The sequence below is a fragment of the Merops nubicus genome, unplaced genomic scaffold (genome assembly GCF_000691845.1).
Source record: "Merops nubicus isolate BGI_N331 unplaced genomic scaffold, ASM69184v1 scaffold21917, whole genome shotgun sequence".
Classification (NCBI taxonomy): domain Eukaryota; kingdom Metazoa; phylum Chordata; class Aves; order Coraciiformes; family Meropidae; genus Merops; species Merops nubicus.
The window spans coordinates 1349-17561 of NW_008621258.1; the positions used below are offsets into that span (position 1 = coordinate 1349).

At 49.9% G+C, this 16213-nt stretch overlaps 1 protein-coding gene across 1 annotated transcript in view; it reads right to left on the minus strand.

Moving 5' to 3' along the window:
* Nucleotides 1-467: 467 nt before the first annotated feature.
* HDAC8 (histone deacetylase 8) overlaps nucleotides 468-16213 on the minus strand; it is a 16530-nt gene continuing 784 nt past the window's right edge. Inside the window, exons 2-10 of the mRNA XM_008944422.1 lie at nucleotides 15244-15374; nucleotides 13530-13671; nucleotides 10856-10968; nucleotides 9856-9933; nucleotides 9336-9444; nucleotides 7705-7877; nucleotides 5918-6012; nucleotides 4050-4155; nucleotides 468-490 (exon numbers count right to left, since the gene is read on the minus strand). Coding sequence (XP_008942670.1) covers nucleotides 468-490; nucleotides 4050-4155; nucleotides 5918-6012; nucleotides 7705-7877; nucleotides 9336-9444; nucleotides 9856-9933; nucleotides 10856-10968; nucleotides 13530-13671; nucleotides 15244-15374 — 970 coding nt within the window. The remainder of the gene's footprint in view (nucleotides 491-4049; nucleotides 4156-5917; nucleotides 6013-7704; nucleotides 7878-9335; nucleotides 9445-9855; nucleotides 9934-10855; nucleotides 10969-13529; nucleotides 13672-15243; nucleotides 15375-16213) is intronic.

A 16213-nucleotide genomic window follows, 5' to 3' on the forward strand; every position in this document is an offset into this window, starting at 1 on the left:
GCCACAGCCCATGCCCCAAGGTCCAGCTGGCCCTTGGCACTGCTTCCCAAGGGGTCAGCACAGAGGCCATGCTTCGGCCAGGAAGGCAATGTGGTGCTGGGCTCCAGCTCAGGAGGGTTCACAGCTCTAAGCAGCCCCTCTCTTAAAAAAAACATTTAAAACCAGTTGTGAGAATAAATTCTGTGGTCTCAAAAAAGGAAAGAGAAAGGAGCTAGGGAGGCTCTCCCAGCACTGGAAGGCTGTGGCTGGAGGGCCCACACTCCTGCTGCCTGGGGAAAGCCATGATGCCTGTGGTGCACAGCAGCTTTTGCTCTTTAAAGAGAGAGAAAAAAAAAATAAAATCAACCAACCAACAGTAAATTCTTTGAAATTTCCCCCGCAGCCACAAATTTCACCAGCTGCTCACATAAACACACCATTGTCCCCGCTGGAAATGCTCTTGCGGAAACTCGGGCCTTCCTTCTCCATTAAACAACATGCTTCAGATTCCCTGCAAATAAAAAGAGTATTTGCATGGATGTTTCAGCCTGACGGAGCGGCCCGGGCAGGGGTGCCACCCCTACACTTGACTGAGCACACAGTGACACGGGGATGCCAGCTGCCACACAGACCCTGCCCCTCGCTCCCCCCACAGAGGCTGCTGCTCTCCCGCCAACCAGACGTCTGGAACTACCCAAAGACGACCCTGCCACCACTTCCACTATGAATTTCTCCCGCAGGCTCATCACTGGTACAGGATTCATGGGCAAGCACAGAGGGGCACACGCTCACTCCCTGCTTCCTTGTCCCTCCTCCAGGCTGCATGCGCTGCCAGGAGTGCACAGCCCAGATCCCTCCCCTCCAGTTCTGAAACAATGCCGTTCCTGCTCCCCTCCTGGACAGGTCAAGGGGGATGTCCCCTCTTGAGGACTGGCCTGTGCTTGGAAATGGACACTCCTGGGCATCCACAGCTATTGCATCTCCCACCCACCTCCTCCTTCTCTGCTTTTAACACTGACATTCACAACATGCGCCACGAGTGAAAAGGGCTGCTGAGCCCTGTCTTGCTGCCCCCAGCTCCTCCCAGGGACATGGATAAGACAGGGAAGGGCACTGAAGAAGCCTTGCAGGAGCTAGCAGGGCTAACCCAGCTGCCTGCCCTGGACTCCAAACAGCTTTCAGACTCCTGCCTGGCTAGAGCTCTGTCCCAAGCTCCAGAGGAAATGCATGAAGATTTGGTGGGGAACCATCTTCCTTTGCCCTCAGGCAAGCCCCAGCTCTGCATAAAACTCTGAGAAGAGCAAGGTGGCTCTGGCTCTGCCCCCAGGGCTGATGGAGGGATGCCAGCACCCAGGAGCTGGCCTCAGGGATGCTACACACGCTCCTACCAAAGGCAGAACAGTCTCTCCTTACGCCTCAAGTAAGAATAGTTGGGGCTTTACAAGGCTCCTGGCAAAGCATTTGGCAGGTGACCCTCAATTCTGGGGCAGCTAAGCGTGCTAAAGAGAGCAGGCAGGCTGGACTGGCAGTCCCTGTCCTCTCCCTGCAACCTCCTCCCCCACAATTTCCCTTTTGATACACTGGTTCACATCCGAAGCAGATGAAGACTTATCCTCTGTGCTCTAGGACTGGATGCTCTGCACTCCCAGTAACTGTTCCACATGGCAGCTGGGGCCATAGATGGACAGCTCACCAGCACAGCAAAGCAGGCAGCAAGGCAATGCTGGGAGTCAACAGTTAAGAGCAGATGCCATGGCTCTGCTTCTGTCAGTCCATCCAGCACCCTACCCCACAACCAGCAGGTCTGTTCCGTCAGCATTGGCAGTACCACAACACCTGCACAGCCCAGGGTAGGGGCTGCAATTCTGCCTTGCTCCATCTGTCACCATTTCACTGCAGAGGGAGACAGACCCTCCTTGCCCCACTGCAGGGAAAACGAGTCCTGGAAAGCACTGGGCTCTTGGACCAACCCCTCCATGGTGTCTGAGGAGAGAGGGAGAGGTTTTTCTACTCTCCCTTCTACCACAGGCAGGAGTTTTCCTCTCTGCAGGTGGTGCAACAGAGGATATCCTGCTACCCAGTACCTGAGCTTCCTGCTCTGTTTCAGCCACACATGGTTCTGGATGGGAAGCCTTTTGGGTGCTCACCACAGGTCTGGATCTACACGGGAGGCATCCTGTCCACAGCAGGGGAAAAAGCAGCATGGCCTGGGACAAGTTGACCACTGAGTGCAGCAGCTGACCAAACTTGGGGTCTGAGACCCCTTCCCAAGCAGGTGAGCAGCCTGGCTACCCACATAAATCTATGTCAAGAGAAGCAGCTGACACTGTTGCAAGACTACTGTCTGTAATATTTGAAAAGCTGTGGAGATCCAGGGATATCCCCGATGACTGGAAGAGGACAACGGTCACACCTACAAAGGAGGCCTCAAAAGAGGACCCAGAAGATGACAGGCACATTAGTCTTACTTCAATCCCTGGAAAAGTCATGAAATGAGTCAGCCTAGAAACTAACACAAACCAAATGAAGCAGGCGACTGGGGAAAGCTGGCATGGATTTCCCAAGGGAAAATGGTGCCAGGCTGATCCGGTCATCTACAAGAAAATAACTTCTGCTGACATGGGCACTGGTTGTTTAACTGGTTTTCAGCAAAGTGTTTGACACCGTTTTCCACAACCTCCTCCAGAACAAACTGGCAAAATACAGATTGGATGAATGGTTTGCAGAGTGGGTATGGAGAGAACTGGCTCACAGGCAGCACACAGAGGGTGGTGATGAATGGATTTTACTCAGGCTGTCAGCCTCTCACAAGTGGGGTTCCCCAGGGATTGACACTGGTCCCCACACTGTTCGACATCTTCATAAGCGATGTGGATGATGAGATTGAAAGCACCCTCTCCAAGTTTGCTGACGACACCAAACTGGATGCCGAGCTGGACACATTAGAAGGGAGAGACACCTTATGGAGACCAGGGCAAGCTAGAAGATTTGGCTAACAAGAACAGTACGAAGTTCAATAAAGACAAGGGCAAGGTCCTGTGCCTGGGACAGAATAACCAAGGACCCAGTCCAGGCTAGGGTCTGTGTGGCTGGGGAGCAACCTTGCGGGAAGGAACCTGGGGGTCTTGGTGGATAGCAAGCTGAACACAATTCATCAATGTGCTGCTGCAGCAACTAAGGCAACCTGGATCCTGGGGCAGCATCCACAGGGCCATTACTAGCAGAGAGAGAGAGAGAGAGAGAGAGAGAGAGATGAAATCATTCCACTCTACTCAGCAATTGTCAGCCAAACCTGGAGTACTGTGTCCAGTTCTGGTCCTCACAAATCAAAAAATACATGGACAGACTGGAGAGTGTCCAAAAGAGGGCCACAAAGATGATCAAAAGTTTGGAGAAATTGCCAAATTTTCTTTCAAAAATTAAAGTTTGAAGAAAGGCTGATGCACTTGGGCCTCTTCTCCCTGGAGAAGAGAAAGCTAGGGAGGACCTCACTACAGTATTCCAGCACTTGAAGGGTAGCTACAGAGAGGACAGAGGCTCTCTCTTCACAAGGAACCACATGGAGAGGACAAGGGGCAACAGGTATGAGCTGCACCAGGAGAGGTTTCACCTTGCTGTATGACGTTTTTTACAGTGAGAAGAATAAATCACTGGAACAACCTCACCTGGGACATGCTAGAGTCCCCATAGACAGAGGTTTCCAAGATGCAGCTAGAGAGGGTGCTAGATAATCTTATCTAGGCTCTTTCCCACTAAAGGTCAGGCCAGATGATCTTTGAAGTCCCTTACATCCTGGGCTGTTTTCTGATTCTAGTAAGGACAAGGGCTCATGCTCCTCTGCCCAGATGGAAAGGCAATGGCAACTTTTCCTAACAGGGACCCACAGCTCTGAGCTGATGTGCTACTAATACTGAGAATCCCAAGTGAAGCAGGAAACATATGACGTTGTACATGATGAGCAGTCAAGTGAATTTGGTTCACCTTTCTAACTAGCAAGAAAGAGCCTTCCTGAAGTCCTCCCTAAAAAGACTCATAAGCCTGAAGTAGGACTGTTGGCTTGAACAACTCACCTCTGATAGAGTTAAGAATTTCTTGAATTCTCTGTGGCTCATTGCGGTCCGGTCTGCAGCTTGGTGTGATCTCCAGTACGTAATCAGGACCATATTCTGTGAAGAACTGCAGAGAAAAGGAGAGGAGAATCAAAGAGGTCTCTGGCTGGCTGAGCTGGAGCAAGGCTCCCCATGGGTACCTGTTTGGAAAAAGGTGTTGGGTTCAGCCTCAGCCAGGAGCTAAACCCTAGCTCGCTGCTCCCCTCTCCTGTGGGTTGAGATTGGAACTGTTTAATAAAGCAACCCAGAGAGACAAGACAACAACAATATCGCAAATACCAGTGAAATCCTATCTAAAGTCAGTGACACCGAAGCCCTCACCGAGACAAAGCAGCTTTCCCGACTCCATCGGAACTCTGCTTTGATGTCAAGTCTGGTATGAATAGCCCATCGGGGTGTTTACCCGGCTCTGGCCCCGCCCAGTTGCAGCCGCTTGTGAAAATTAACCCTCCCCTGGCTGAACCCAGGGCAAAAGGCAAAAACATTTTCCCCATCTGAGGGGCACATGTACCTTAACCACATCAAAGACGTGCTTCTGCGGCGTCCGCGCCCACCTGAACTTTGCATCCACTACTAATTCAAGGCCTTGAGAAACAGAGCTCAGTGATACAGCCAAGAGCAGTTAAATGTCTATCCAAATGGTCTATTTGGGAAAGCTGAAGACACCCATTTTACACATAGTTACCTGCAAATCCGATTTTTTTTATCAAAACAAAACTGGGTATACAACCAGGCATCCCTGCCTTGCTCCAAACCAGAGGGTCAGCCAATTCAGCCCTGTCAAGCACTGGCTAGAGAGCAAGGAGTTACAGAAACCAAAAGGTTGGTTCCAAACATGCCCCCCTGGAGAAGCAGCCACCCTCTTTCCCAGTTCAGGCAGCAAGTCCTGTAAAGCACACAGTGCACAGCCAGTCGCTAGCCTTGCGCTCCTCTTCTTGACTAGGACAGGTCTGGAGAAGTGCTGAACACCCACAGCTGCCCCCAGGACCAGCTTCAACATCCAAGTACCATAATAACACTGAGTCCTCTCACAAACCAAGCCTTACATGCTACCAATGGGACAAATATAGAGACAGCAGGATACATCTTGGCCTTACAGCACAGGAAACTGGAAGACCACTCAGAGAAACTGTGTTCACGCTGTGTTTTAAACTTATCCCACTGCCTCTGCTGTTGGCTACTGTGGCAGAGAGGAGACAGGCAGATTGACAGTTTCCTGGACAATACTTCTCACTTGACATAATGAATCACAGGATCATAGAATGTACTGGGTTGGAAGGGACCTCTAAAGGTCATCTAGTCCAACCCCCCGCAATAAGCAGGGACATCTCCAACTAGGTCAGGATGCTCAGAGGAGGGCCCCACTATGCACCTTGCAACATCCTGCAGTCAGCTCAATCCTACACTGCTCATTCCCTCGTGGCCCACTTCAAGACTGCTGGTCAGAGAAGCTTCAGAGCTGCACCTGCTACTTTCTGTGAGTCAATGAAAGCAGGGCTAAAATTCAAAGCCTTGAGAAAGGCCTAGCTCTTTCCTTGCAAAAATATGTGCACATCCTAAAGAGCTCTTTGAGCAAACAGGTGATTCCCCATCCTGATCCTCTCTAATTACCCGAGACTGGAGTTTATTTGCACTTGATAGCCCTTGCAAAAAGACGCAGACAGCCTCAGGTTTGGGGAACAAGGACCCACTATGCTGCTAGGACAATGAACTACAGTAAGTTACAGGAAGGGCTCAAAAAAACAGTATTAGCAGAAATGATGCTGTTCAGATTAGGTAGATGAATCAGCTCTCACACAATGTGAGGGGAGGATTTGCCAAAGCTTTACCTCATGATCAGGGATCTCAGAGGACAGCGTTCTCCCGAGAATGACCCCAGTCAAGTATGTCCAGCAGCGAGCTGTGTTGGCAAGGTTGTAGCCTCCTGTCTCCAGCAAGAGAAGTGATTTCAGAGGAGGAAAAGTGGGAGAAGGGAAGAGAGAGGGAGATACTTTAGTGGAAGGAACAAATTGCAGAGGGAATATGCACAGTTCACATAATTCAGCTTATTTCATCTACTCTAGTTGTGCCCAAAAACTGCATTTTGCACCTGCTGGCTACACAAGGCCAGTTCTAAGCGAGTCTGTGTGCAAGGGCAGACCTCCCAAACTGAATCCCAGTTACACCCAGCGTGGCACAGGTGGCTGTAACTCCTCCAGCGACCATCTCAGGCCCAGCATGAGCCCCCAGCCCCGTGCACTGTGCTCTCCCCTGGCAACAAGGAGGGGTGTTCAAAGGCAACAGGAGAGAAGTGCAAAGCAGCAGTGGAGATGGGGGAGCCCTGCTTTTCAATGTCAGCCTTCAACCCACAAAGCATAATACACAAACCCAGCCATTCCCTGGTGAGTTCTTCAGTACTGTCATGCTTGAGAGGGACAAATACAAAGTTCATTAGTACAAGTTGTGACTACTTCACAAGTAAATGAGGTTTCACAGTCAGTATGGTAACGGTCACCTCCATGGTCACAGTATATGAGCCCACAAGGAGATACCTGAACTGAAAGCAGTTCTGCAAGAGCCTCAGAAGTTGTTGGGTTGTTTCTTCCCCATCCCACCCCCAGCAAAGTTGACTAAAATAGTAAGAGAGAAAAATCACTTTGAAAAGAGAGTGAGACCATATTTTTCAACTTGGGTTTGGTTCATGTTTTTGAGGGAACTTTTTTGTAAGTATTGACTCGTCTCCCACTTTCCACTCCAAATGCTTCCACGAGCTGCAGTGGTAGGACACTCCTTTGGTATTTTCATGAGTAACAAATAGTTGTCCCTCATTTTTTGACAAAATTTTTGAAGTTTCTTTTTGCCTGAAAGGTGCCATCCCCAGCATCCTCAGAGACATGCCACAGCAGGACAGAACACTCATAATCTTTCCAAACTAAAGTGCATTAAGCACACCAATTTTTAGGCTTAACATGCTATCCCTGTGGCCCCATCCCAAAGACAACAGCAGCTTGAGCTGTTTCAGCTCCAGGCACAGGACTGATAGGCTCTCCCCAACACACAGTGGCTTTTGTTGTTCTGAAATGCTCTATTGCATAAAGTCTGTCACAGGGTCTCCCCACTGGACAAGCAGCTGGTTATGCAGCTAAATATTATGAGCTAAATCAACCTTTGCTTTCCCTGGGTACTAGAGCCTGGCAGTACTGTGCAGGCAGCCAGTCCTTTTCCTAAGCCTCTGCTTGAATCCAAAGGAAGAAATTCATTGCCAGATGCCCAGGGTAGGTTTGGGAACACAACGCTCACTTTTAAAGAGAAATGCTGAAAGGCTGGTCAGCAGAGATGGGAATCCATGGTGCCATTGAGAAGCCAGGGTCAGTTTATTTGGGTTAACAGCCTCTGCTCTTCTCTGGAGAAGCCAAGCAGCCTTTAAACTCAAGGTCTTTGGGTTAGGATTGAGTCTTACACATGTGAGTATCAATGATTTCAGGTCTATGTGAAAATATTATCATGTCACAGAGTGCCCTCCTAATGCTCCCCAGCAGTCACCCTGTTAAACTGAAGTCAGTGCTGAGCCCAAGGGCACACACTCAAGGAGGACACACTTGTTTCCTTGTAAACAGCAGGATGTGTCTGCACTCACCTCCTCCCAGGATTAGAGTTGCTAGCTGCCACTGAAGAACATACTTCAGGCACCTGCCCACTCCCTCAGGTGTCATGTTGAAAGAGCACATGGGATCTCCAGCAATGGTGTCTGCCCCTAGCTGCAGCACAACTGCATCTGGGTTGAAGGCAGCATACACCTCCTTCAGCACACTGTGGAGAGAAGCAGCAGTTACCTCAAATGTCACTCACAGGGACGCTGGTGGCACGGCCCTGGTCCCTCAGACCCACTGAGGCCTCTCAAGCTTTCTGCATTCTCTGCTCCTACTCCCCTCATACTAGTTACACTCTCTCTGCTCCCACATAACCTTCTGCCACCACTACTCTCCTGCAGTAACAAGGAGCTGATCGTCGTAAGTCTGATGAAGGCAAAACCACGGAGGGCAATCTAGTCCTGATCAGCTTAGTGGTAGCATCAAACCACATGTTTACCTGAAGTTTTCGCTCTGGGAAGGCCTCATCTGGCAGCACCTTGGCAAGGAGCAGAGGGCTGCCAAGGAGCAGGTCTCCTCTTACCAGAAGGTTACACCAGAAAAGAATGAGGAAATGTGCAGGGATAGTCAGTCTCCAGAAACCTGTGTCAAAGGGAGTCATGTGCTCCGCTCTTACCAGGGGTTTGGGAGCCACATGCAATCATCCTCAGACATCAGCTGGATGAGACACCCAGTCATGCATGTGACTGTCTCCCAGCCAGGACAGAACCCTTCTTCTTTGCCTATGAGATCTCAAAATCTCTTTGTAGATGCTTTGGTTAAATGCAGCTTGGAACTTATAATAGGTGTTGATGCCCTTTGACTGGGAATGCATGCAACAGGCTACTCCTGACTGGGCTCCTAACCCTACCCAGCCCCTAAAGCTGCCCTGGCTTTTGGAAACAAACCCCCCAACAGGAAGAGGGCTGCTCTACCACCAGCAGTGATAAGCACCGATAAGCTAGCAAGAGGCACAGCCACAGCATGGCTGCCCTAATGGGCTGCAAGTCCAGAGAAGATTCAGTCCTCAAGTGCTAAAGCCAAGAGGTAGATGTGCTACCGTGTCCTGCAGCCCTGTGCTGAGGCTCCTCTCCCCTTGAAAATAAGCTCCACAGCCCAGTTCTGACATTGGCAATGGCTTGTGAGGTCCACCAACAATTCAGTGAGAGAGGGACCCATCAGGAGGCAGTTCAATCACTGGCAGATGTCCAGCCTTCAATTCTTCCAGGATACACAAAAGGTGCTTGAAAAACACTTTCTGGTCAGCCCCAAGCAGTTATCTTCCACAGATGGTCAGAGTTCAGAGCACTTATTTGAAGAACAAGCATCCAGCCTTAAGTCCACAGCTAGAAAGTACTTGCCCCTTCTCAACCCCTCTTTAGACACACAAGACTGACCCATTAGCAGAGACCCTCCAGCCACCCACAAATGCCTCTGTATATTCAGGTTGCCTGAGGACTCAGACAAGACCTCTGCAGTCTCTTAAGATCTGTGTTTGTTGTAATCAAAAACCATAATAGGGGAAGGGGCAAGCCTTATGGAAGAACTGTAATTAAAAATAGTAAACAAGCAAAATCTGTGCAGTCTCCATTATCTAAAATCCCATCCAAGTAAACTGTATCAGAGCAAGAGGGCTTACGTTTCACAGATCTGGTAATACTTCTCATCCTGAATGCCATCTTGAATAGGTACGTTCACGCTGTAGTAGCGACCCTTCCCCAGGCCAACGTCTGTCACATCTCCAGTGCCTGAAAACACAAACAGCCCACGGTCAATTACAAGGGAAAGGGGCATCAGCAGCAAGTGAAATGTGTGGGACGTCTCAGATGAGAGCAGAGAGCCAAGACCTTTGGCATGCTTATGGAGAAGTCCACTTGCCACAACCAATAAAAAGGAGAACCACCTGATTCTTGCCCAGTTCTGCCATGCAGCTTTCAAGGGCTGCAGGTGGCCACCCACCAGTGTCTCTGTCCAGAGCTTAGCCACAACCAGAAAGGGGGAAATGCCCAACACGTAGTTCATCCCCTCTTTCCTTTACCTGTGTCAACAGGAAAGGCAGAGAGACACCTCTGCTGGACAGAAGGGAGGGGACTTGCCTTTGCTGAGGCCTCACCAGTAACGCAAAAACCAAATGAGCACAAATAAAAAGTTCAACTTGCCTGGGAAAAATCCTGGTGAAAACTTGTGCAGAGAAACAGTCATGACTTTTGAGGTGAAACTAAAGGCATCTTCAACTCCTACCAGAAAAAGGAAGACAAAAAAGCTTTCATGCACTGTTTACATAAATGACAGTTTAAAGACACAAACAAGCAACGGGGTAGCAAGCAGAGCAGGAACAGAACAAACACAGCAGAAAAACGCGTGTCTCAACAAATCCATCCTTAACCAACAGAGACCCACATTAAACTGCAGCAAAGGTCAGAACTTACAGTAATTTGGCCAGTCTCATGCTAATCAGCACTGAATGGATGTCACTACCTCAGGCCATGCCCACAGCCAGCAGCACTGGCCTGCACTGCTTGGCCTGCAAGGCCGGTGGAGGGAGCTGAGCAGGGCTGCCTTGGCCAGAACTCAGCTCTGATTAGAACCAGAACTACAGTACTCTCTTGCTTTTTCTCACTGCTGCTGCAGTTCAACATGCCTTTTCTTTTCCTTAAAGGCATATTAAAATAGTTGGGAGTGGAGAAGGAAAATGAAGGAACAGGAAACTTAACAGAAACCAAATTGGGGGGGGGGGAACCTTTTAAAAGAACCATTTAGCACTGACTGCTTCCCTCTCGAACTGCTGGCATTAAACAATTAAACACTGTCAGCAGCTGTTCTGCTGGGATGGGAGACAAGGCACATGGCAAAGTCCTTGCTGGAGGGCCACTGGCAAAGGGGATTACTGGAATGGGAACATGCTGTTTGTCACTTTAGGTACAAGACTGCTGCCCAGACCCTCAAGGGAAGTCTGATGAGCAGCACAAGGCAAATCCATAAGGCAGGACAAGACAGAAATGGATGGAGGGAACCTAAGTGCACTGGAAGGAGGTAAAGTCCTGTTCACATGCTGCAGGTTGCAGCACGCAAAGACCTACTGCCCTGACAGGCCTCGACCTCTCCCATTCCCCTCAGGTCTGTGTGGCTGTGCTGTCTGCAGCCTGTGCTGGGCCTTACCATCCCCATGATGCAAATCCAGATCGATGTAAAGAACACGGTCAAACTTCTGGCGGAGCCGCAGAATGCCCAGGACGGCGTCGTTCAGGTAACAGAAGCCAGAAGCTTCATCTCTGTGAAAACAACGTCCATGAGGTTGAACTTTGCCAATGCAATTGCCACTGATCTCAGCATTGTCACTTTTACTTTGCAAGTCCCTACCTTGCAGGGGCACAGAGGAGGATAAAGAGCCCAGCAGTGATCAAGGGAGGAGTCAAGAGCAGCTCTTGGCTGGGAAGCACAGAGAATGTGACTGTTTGTGCTAACTGCTTCTCAGCCCTGGGCTCGCTGGCAGCTGGTAAAGCATCAGCCAACTCTGCTGCAGAGAGACCCTGACCCACGTGGGAGCTTTGCAGAATACCTCTGACCATTTCAGTGCTGCACAAATAAAAAATGAGCTTCCTGCACCTGAGAGGTTTTAAAGAAGTTTAGAGCCACTTGACTCAAAACCACTGTCCCCTGTATCTTCTCTCCCTCTGCAGCAACACCACAGGCCACTGAACAGTCCTGCTTGGCTATTTTCCTACGACTGCTGGACAGGCACAGGCAGGCAGCCACTCCATCCTTCCTGGAAGGAAGGTCCAAGTCAGCTGCAATATTCTACTGCTCTGTTCCAAAGTCTCAGGGTACAAAGGTCAAGACTCTTCCCAAAGCAACACTCTCCCTTCCTCCCCTAGAAAATGCAAACAGGATGCCACACATGCAGTCCCTTACAACACAGCTCCTGGGCTCAGCCAGAAGACAGCCCCAGCAGCTAAACAGAGGACGATGTTGCACGGAAAAAATTTATCCCTGATGTACATCAGAGGGCAACTTCCATATTGTTGGCATCAAAGGAACAAGAAAGTTTCTTAATCCCTACTCCAGATTCGCTTCAAAGTCCACATCACCACTTGGTAATGGGCCATATGCACTCCTAGGTCACCCCTGGATAGCTGATTTAAACCAAAGCTTTATACTTTGTAGCAGGAGTGTCCAAATCCCTCTTCCCCAGGTTCAAATAACTCCAAGATCCAAGATGTGCCCCTTGGAAATGCTTGACTTTCAGCCACAGCATGCAGCTCACTTCCCCTGATCCTCCTCTGCTGAGCAAACAGCTGGACAGGGTGGCAGAACTGCACCTGCTCTCGTTCTCTGCCAGTGCCATGGAGCACACATGCTTCCCAGTGACTCTATTCATTTACAGTGATGCTGAGAACTGGGATATTAGCAGGTACCCTGGGAATCTTCCCTAACTGTGACTACACACTCTATTCCTCCTCTCCTTCCTGGCTCACATGGAAGCAAAGTGAACTACATCACCTCTCAGGCACTTTCTCCACACTGTCACACAATCTCTTCTGAACTCGAGGTCAAGCAGAGTGAGATACCAGCTCAGTCAGAGACAGACCAGCACCAGAGCTGCAGCACAGCTGCTGCCTACCCTGCAGCATCCCATGCCACCTCACTGGGGTGACTGGGAAGGCTCCTTTGGCATTAATAAGTAGTAAATATCCCTTTTAAACAGATTGTTTCTCAGAAAAGTGCTAACAGCACAACTCAGTGGCAGCAACACCACTAAGATTTCTTCTGTTACAGGCACTGTATAAACTACACAATCAGGATAAAAGAAAACAGATGGTTTTTTAAAAGCCCTCCCTCCTGCAAAGAGCAAGAGGGCTCAGCTCAGCCAAGCTAAATTCTCCCCTTTCTCAGCAAGGCATAGTTGAACCCATGTTCAGCAAAAAGGAAAAGCATCCTGAGGCAACATTGTCATCGCTGGCATTTGCACACCCCTGTTACACCTCCAGAGTTTCTCTGCCAGGTCAGAAAAGTTACTGGAACAAGAAGAGAAACCTGTGCACTCATGCAGAAGTTGTCAGGGTTAGCTATGTGGTTCATGCTAACTCCTGAGGTTTGCCCCAGGGAAACAGAACAGCACTGCAAAGCAGTTAGCTAAGGATAAGGAAGGGTGCTGCCTTGTCTGCATTTGCAGACAGGCCTCATGTTTTGGGAGATGGGGGACACAAAACATATCCATGGAAAATGGGGAAGCAACGCTAACAAATTATTTTACCACTACAGAGTCACAGGATTCAGTGATTAAATTTTTACTTCCTCTCCTGTCCTGTTCTGGAAGATCATTACAGCTCAGAGCAAAGAACCACTCACAGAGCATGGAATAAAATAGAGGTCAGTCCTGTACTGCTTCAAATTTCTCATTAAAAAAACAAGAAAGCCACATAGAACAATTTGGACATGTTGCTGTATTCCTTCTCTTGGGTTGGGAGCAACACCAGTTGTTAGCCTCTCCACAAGCCTCCTCCATGGCCTTTGCAAAATGAATCTTCACTTGAACTCCCAGAGATAAAGTATTTAGGGACAGAGGGATGCCTCCAAATGTATCTGCCCCAGACTCACACTGCTGTCCACGACAGCACCAGGACCGGGCAGTAACCAACCTACTCTCATCAGGCCTGTGCTCTACACTCTGCTTCTTCCCCGCCTACCTCCTGCCTTCCCTCACCCCTCTCACTCCCAGCTCTCTCTTCCAGCTGGATTGACAAACCCTGATGGTTCGCAGGGAAGCTGGGAGCTAGGAGGCAGGGTTCAGACACCAGGTGAGAAAACATAAGGGAAGAGATTATTTTCTTACTTCTTTGCATGATGCCACCCTCCAGGCCAGTTAATGGCTACCTTGCACTTGCCGTCCAGCAGGCACTGGGCTGCAGTGATGGTGGCTCCTCCCACGGCTGCTGCATACTCAAAGATTCCCTCGGTAGCCGGACAGTCGTAACCTGCAGGTCAGAGTTCATGTGTCAGACACAACAGGCCTCTTCCTCTCAGGGCAGCTAATTCTATTTATTTCGAGGTCTCTTTCTTTAACTGCTGTTCTGAATTCCTGTTCCAGACACAGTGAAAAAGCCATGGTACAAAACCTTGACATGAGGTATCAAATTTGGACTCACACAGAAGATTTAGGGGGCATAAATAGGAAAAAAAAAAAAAAATGGTAGTGGATTTGTGAGGCAAGATTTTGGTAGCAAATGGGGAGCTGCAGGCATGTCTTCTGGGAGAATACACCAGGAGCTGCACCCATAGATGGCTCCAGGACACACTCACTGCTGGCCACCAAGGCCCCATCAGCAGTGATGGTGGTAACACACTGAAAAAAAGTTATCACTGTGTCTGTGCTAACATACTGAAGAAAGGGTAAAAAATGCTGCAGACACCAAGGTCAGTAAAGGAGGAGGGTGAGGAGGTGCTCCAGGCATTGGAGCAGATTCCCCTGCAGCCTGTTCTGAAGACCATGGTGAGGCAGGCTGCCCCTTTGCAGCCCACAGAGGTCCACAGTGGAGCAGATAACCACCTGCAGCCAGTGGAGGACCCCACACCAGAGCAGGTAAAAGCATGAAGGAGGCTGTGACTCCATGACAGGCCTGAGCTGGAGCAGGGTCCTGGCAGGACCTGTCAGCCTCATGGAGAGAGAAGCCCACAGTGGAGCAGGTTTACTGGCAGGACTTGTGATCGCATGGGGGAACTCATGCTGGAACAGTCAGTTCCTGAGGGACTGCACCCTGTTTGTGAAGACCTGCAGCCCATAGCGAGGGTTCATGTTGGGAGAAGTTTGTGGAGAACTGTCTCCCATGGGAGTGATCCCATGCTGCAGCATGTGATGAGGAAGAAGTGGCAGAGACCGTGTGCTGAAGTGCCCACAGCCCGTGTCCCCCACGTACCGCTCAGGGCAGAAGGCAGTAGAAGAGCTGGAAGTGAAATTGTGTCCAAGAAGGACAGAAGAGGGTTAAGATGATTTTTGTTTTGTTTTCAATTCTCACTATCCTACTATGTTATTAATTGGCAATAAATTGAATTCATTTCCCTAAGTTGAGGAGACAGTACCCACAGCCACTTTCACTGCATTGTTCAGGCTAACTTAAGTCCAGGCAGGCAAGAGCCCTCTGCTCAAGGTGTCAGCAAAGTCACCAGGCAAACAGCAGCTGCTCTAGTCCCTTGCTGTAGCTTCAGGCCGTTGTTGACCCATGCCCTCCACCACAGCACACTTGCAGCAGTCAGACGCAGCTCTGTTTCAAGAGCAGCGTTCTGTCCTGCCTGCGGCAAAGAGCAGCGGTACGTATGCAAGGGACAGGCTGAGCGGCACGGAGCAGCAGCGTCGGGCTGACAGTACCCTCTGCTGGTAACAGCGAACACACCAGCCTGACAGCGCACCCCTGCCTGACGGGGTTTAGCAACACCCCATCAAAGAGTGCTACCCTCTACAAAGAGAGCAGCCCACCTGAGCTCACACCTCTCTCTAAGCCAGCAAAAAGCATCCTGGACTCGGTTTTTCACTGAAAGATACGTGTCCTTACCCAGTCCATACTCCACAGACTCCGGATGGTCATCGTCCCCTTCCTCACTGACTTTTTGCAGGTGCTGCAGGTAGGCATCTGTGTGGAAGCTTGCCATCTCCTCCATGGAGGCCACTTTTGGTTTGACTATCCTAGCAGAGAGGAGAAACGGAGCACGTCAGGGCAAGAAGCTCCAGGGTTCAGCTGGAACACCCAGCTTTAACCTCCTCAGACTAGGAGCCTTCTTTCAGCAGTTACTGTTGAAAAAAAGCAAATAAACCCCCTCCTCCTCTCACGCTAGACTGTTGCTTTGAGCGAGAAAGGCACTCCGAGGAGCTGGACCAGGTCCCCCAGCTTGGCACTGGCTGCTGCGCCCACCCCAACAAGGAACACTTGCAGGTGCTATCCTCATTAACCTTTCTACTTTGCCTCTAGCTTTTTTTTAACCCTTTTCTGCATGTTCTCCCGGTTTTATCAATCCCCAGCAGACACAACACCCTGGATGCACAGAGAAAATAATGGATTGAAGACACCTAGGCCCAGCCCAGTGCAGTGGCAGCACACCAGCCTGCTGGGTCAAGGGTTGAGCAGCACCTTTTACATGCTCTTCACTCTGCCTGCATTCAAAGAAGAGACCATCTGTCCTCAGCAACTTGCACATCACCTTTCCTGGGTTTGGGTGCTTTGCGATCTACCGAAATTAATCTTGTAACATGCTGAGGCCCTCTCCAAACCTCAGACTCTGGGGGCACATGCACACAATGCAGTACAGCTTTATTGCTACTGGAAGAATGCAAGAAGCTCCCAGAGCTAGGCTAGCCCAGCCCAGGTGCCGGGTCATTCTCACTTCATGCCAGGGCAAACAACCCTTTGGGTCTGCCTCTGTAATGGTACCTGCAGCCATTTCCCAAACATACTCTATCAAAACAACTAGAAAGAAAAAAATATCCTTTAAAAAAAAAGTCCAGATAAGACCTTCTGGCCCTGCTGA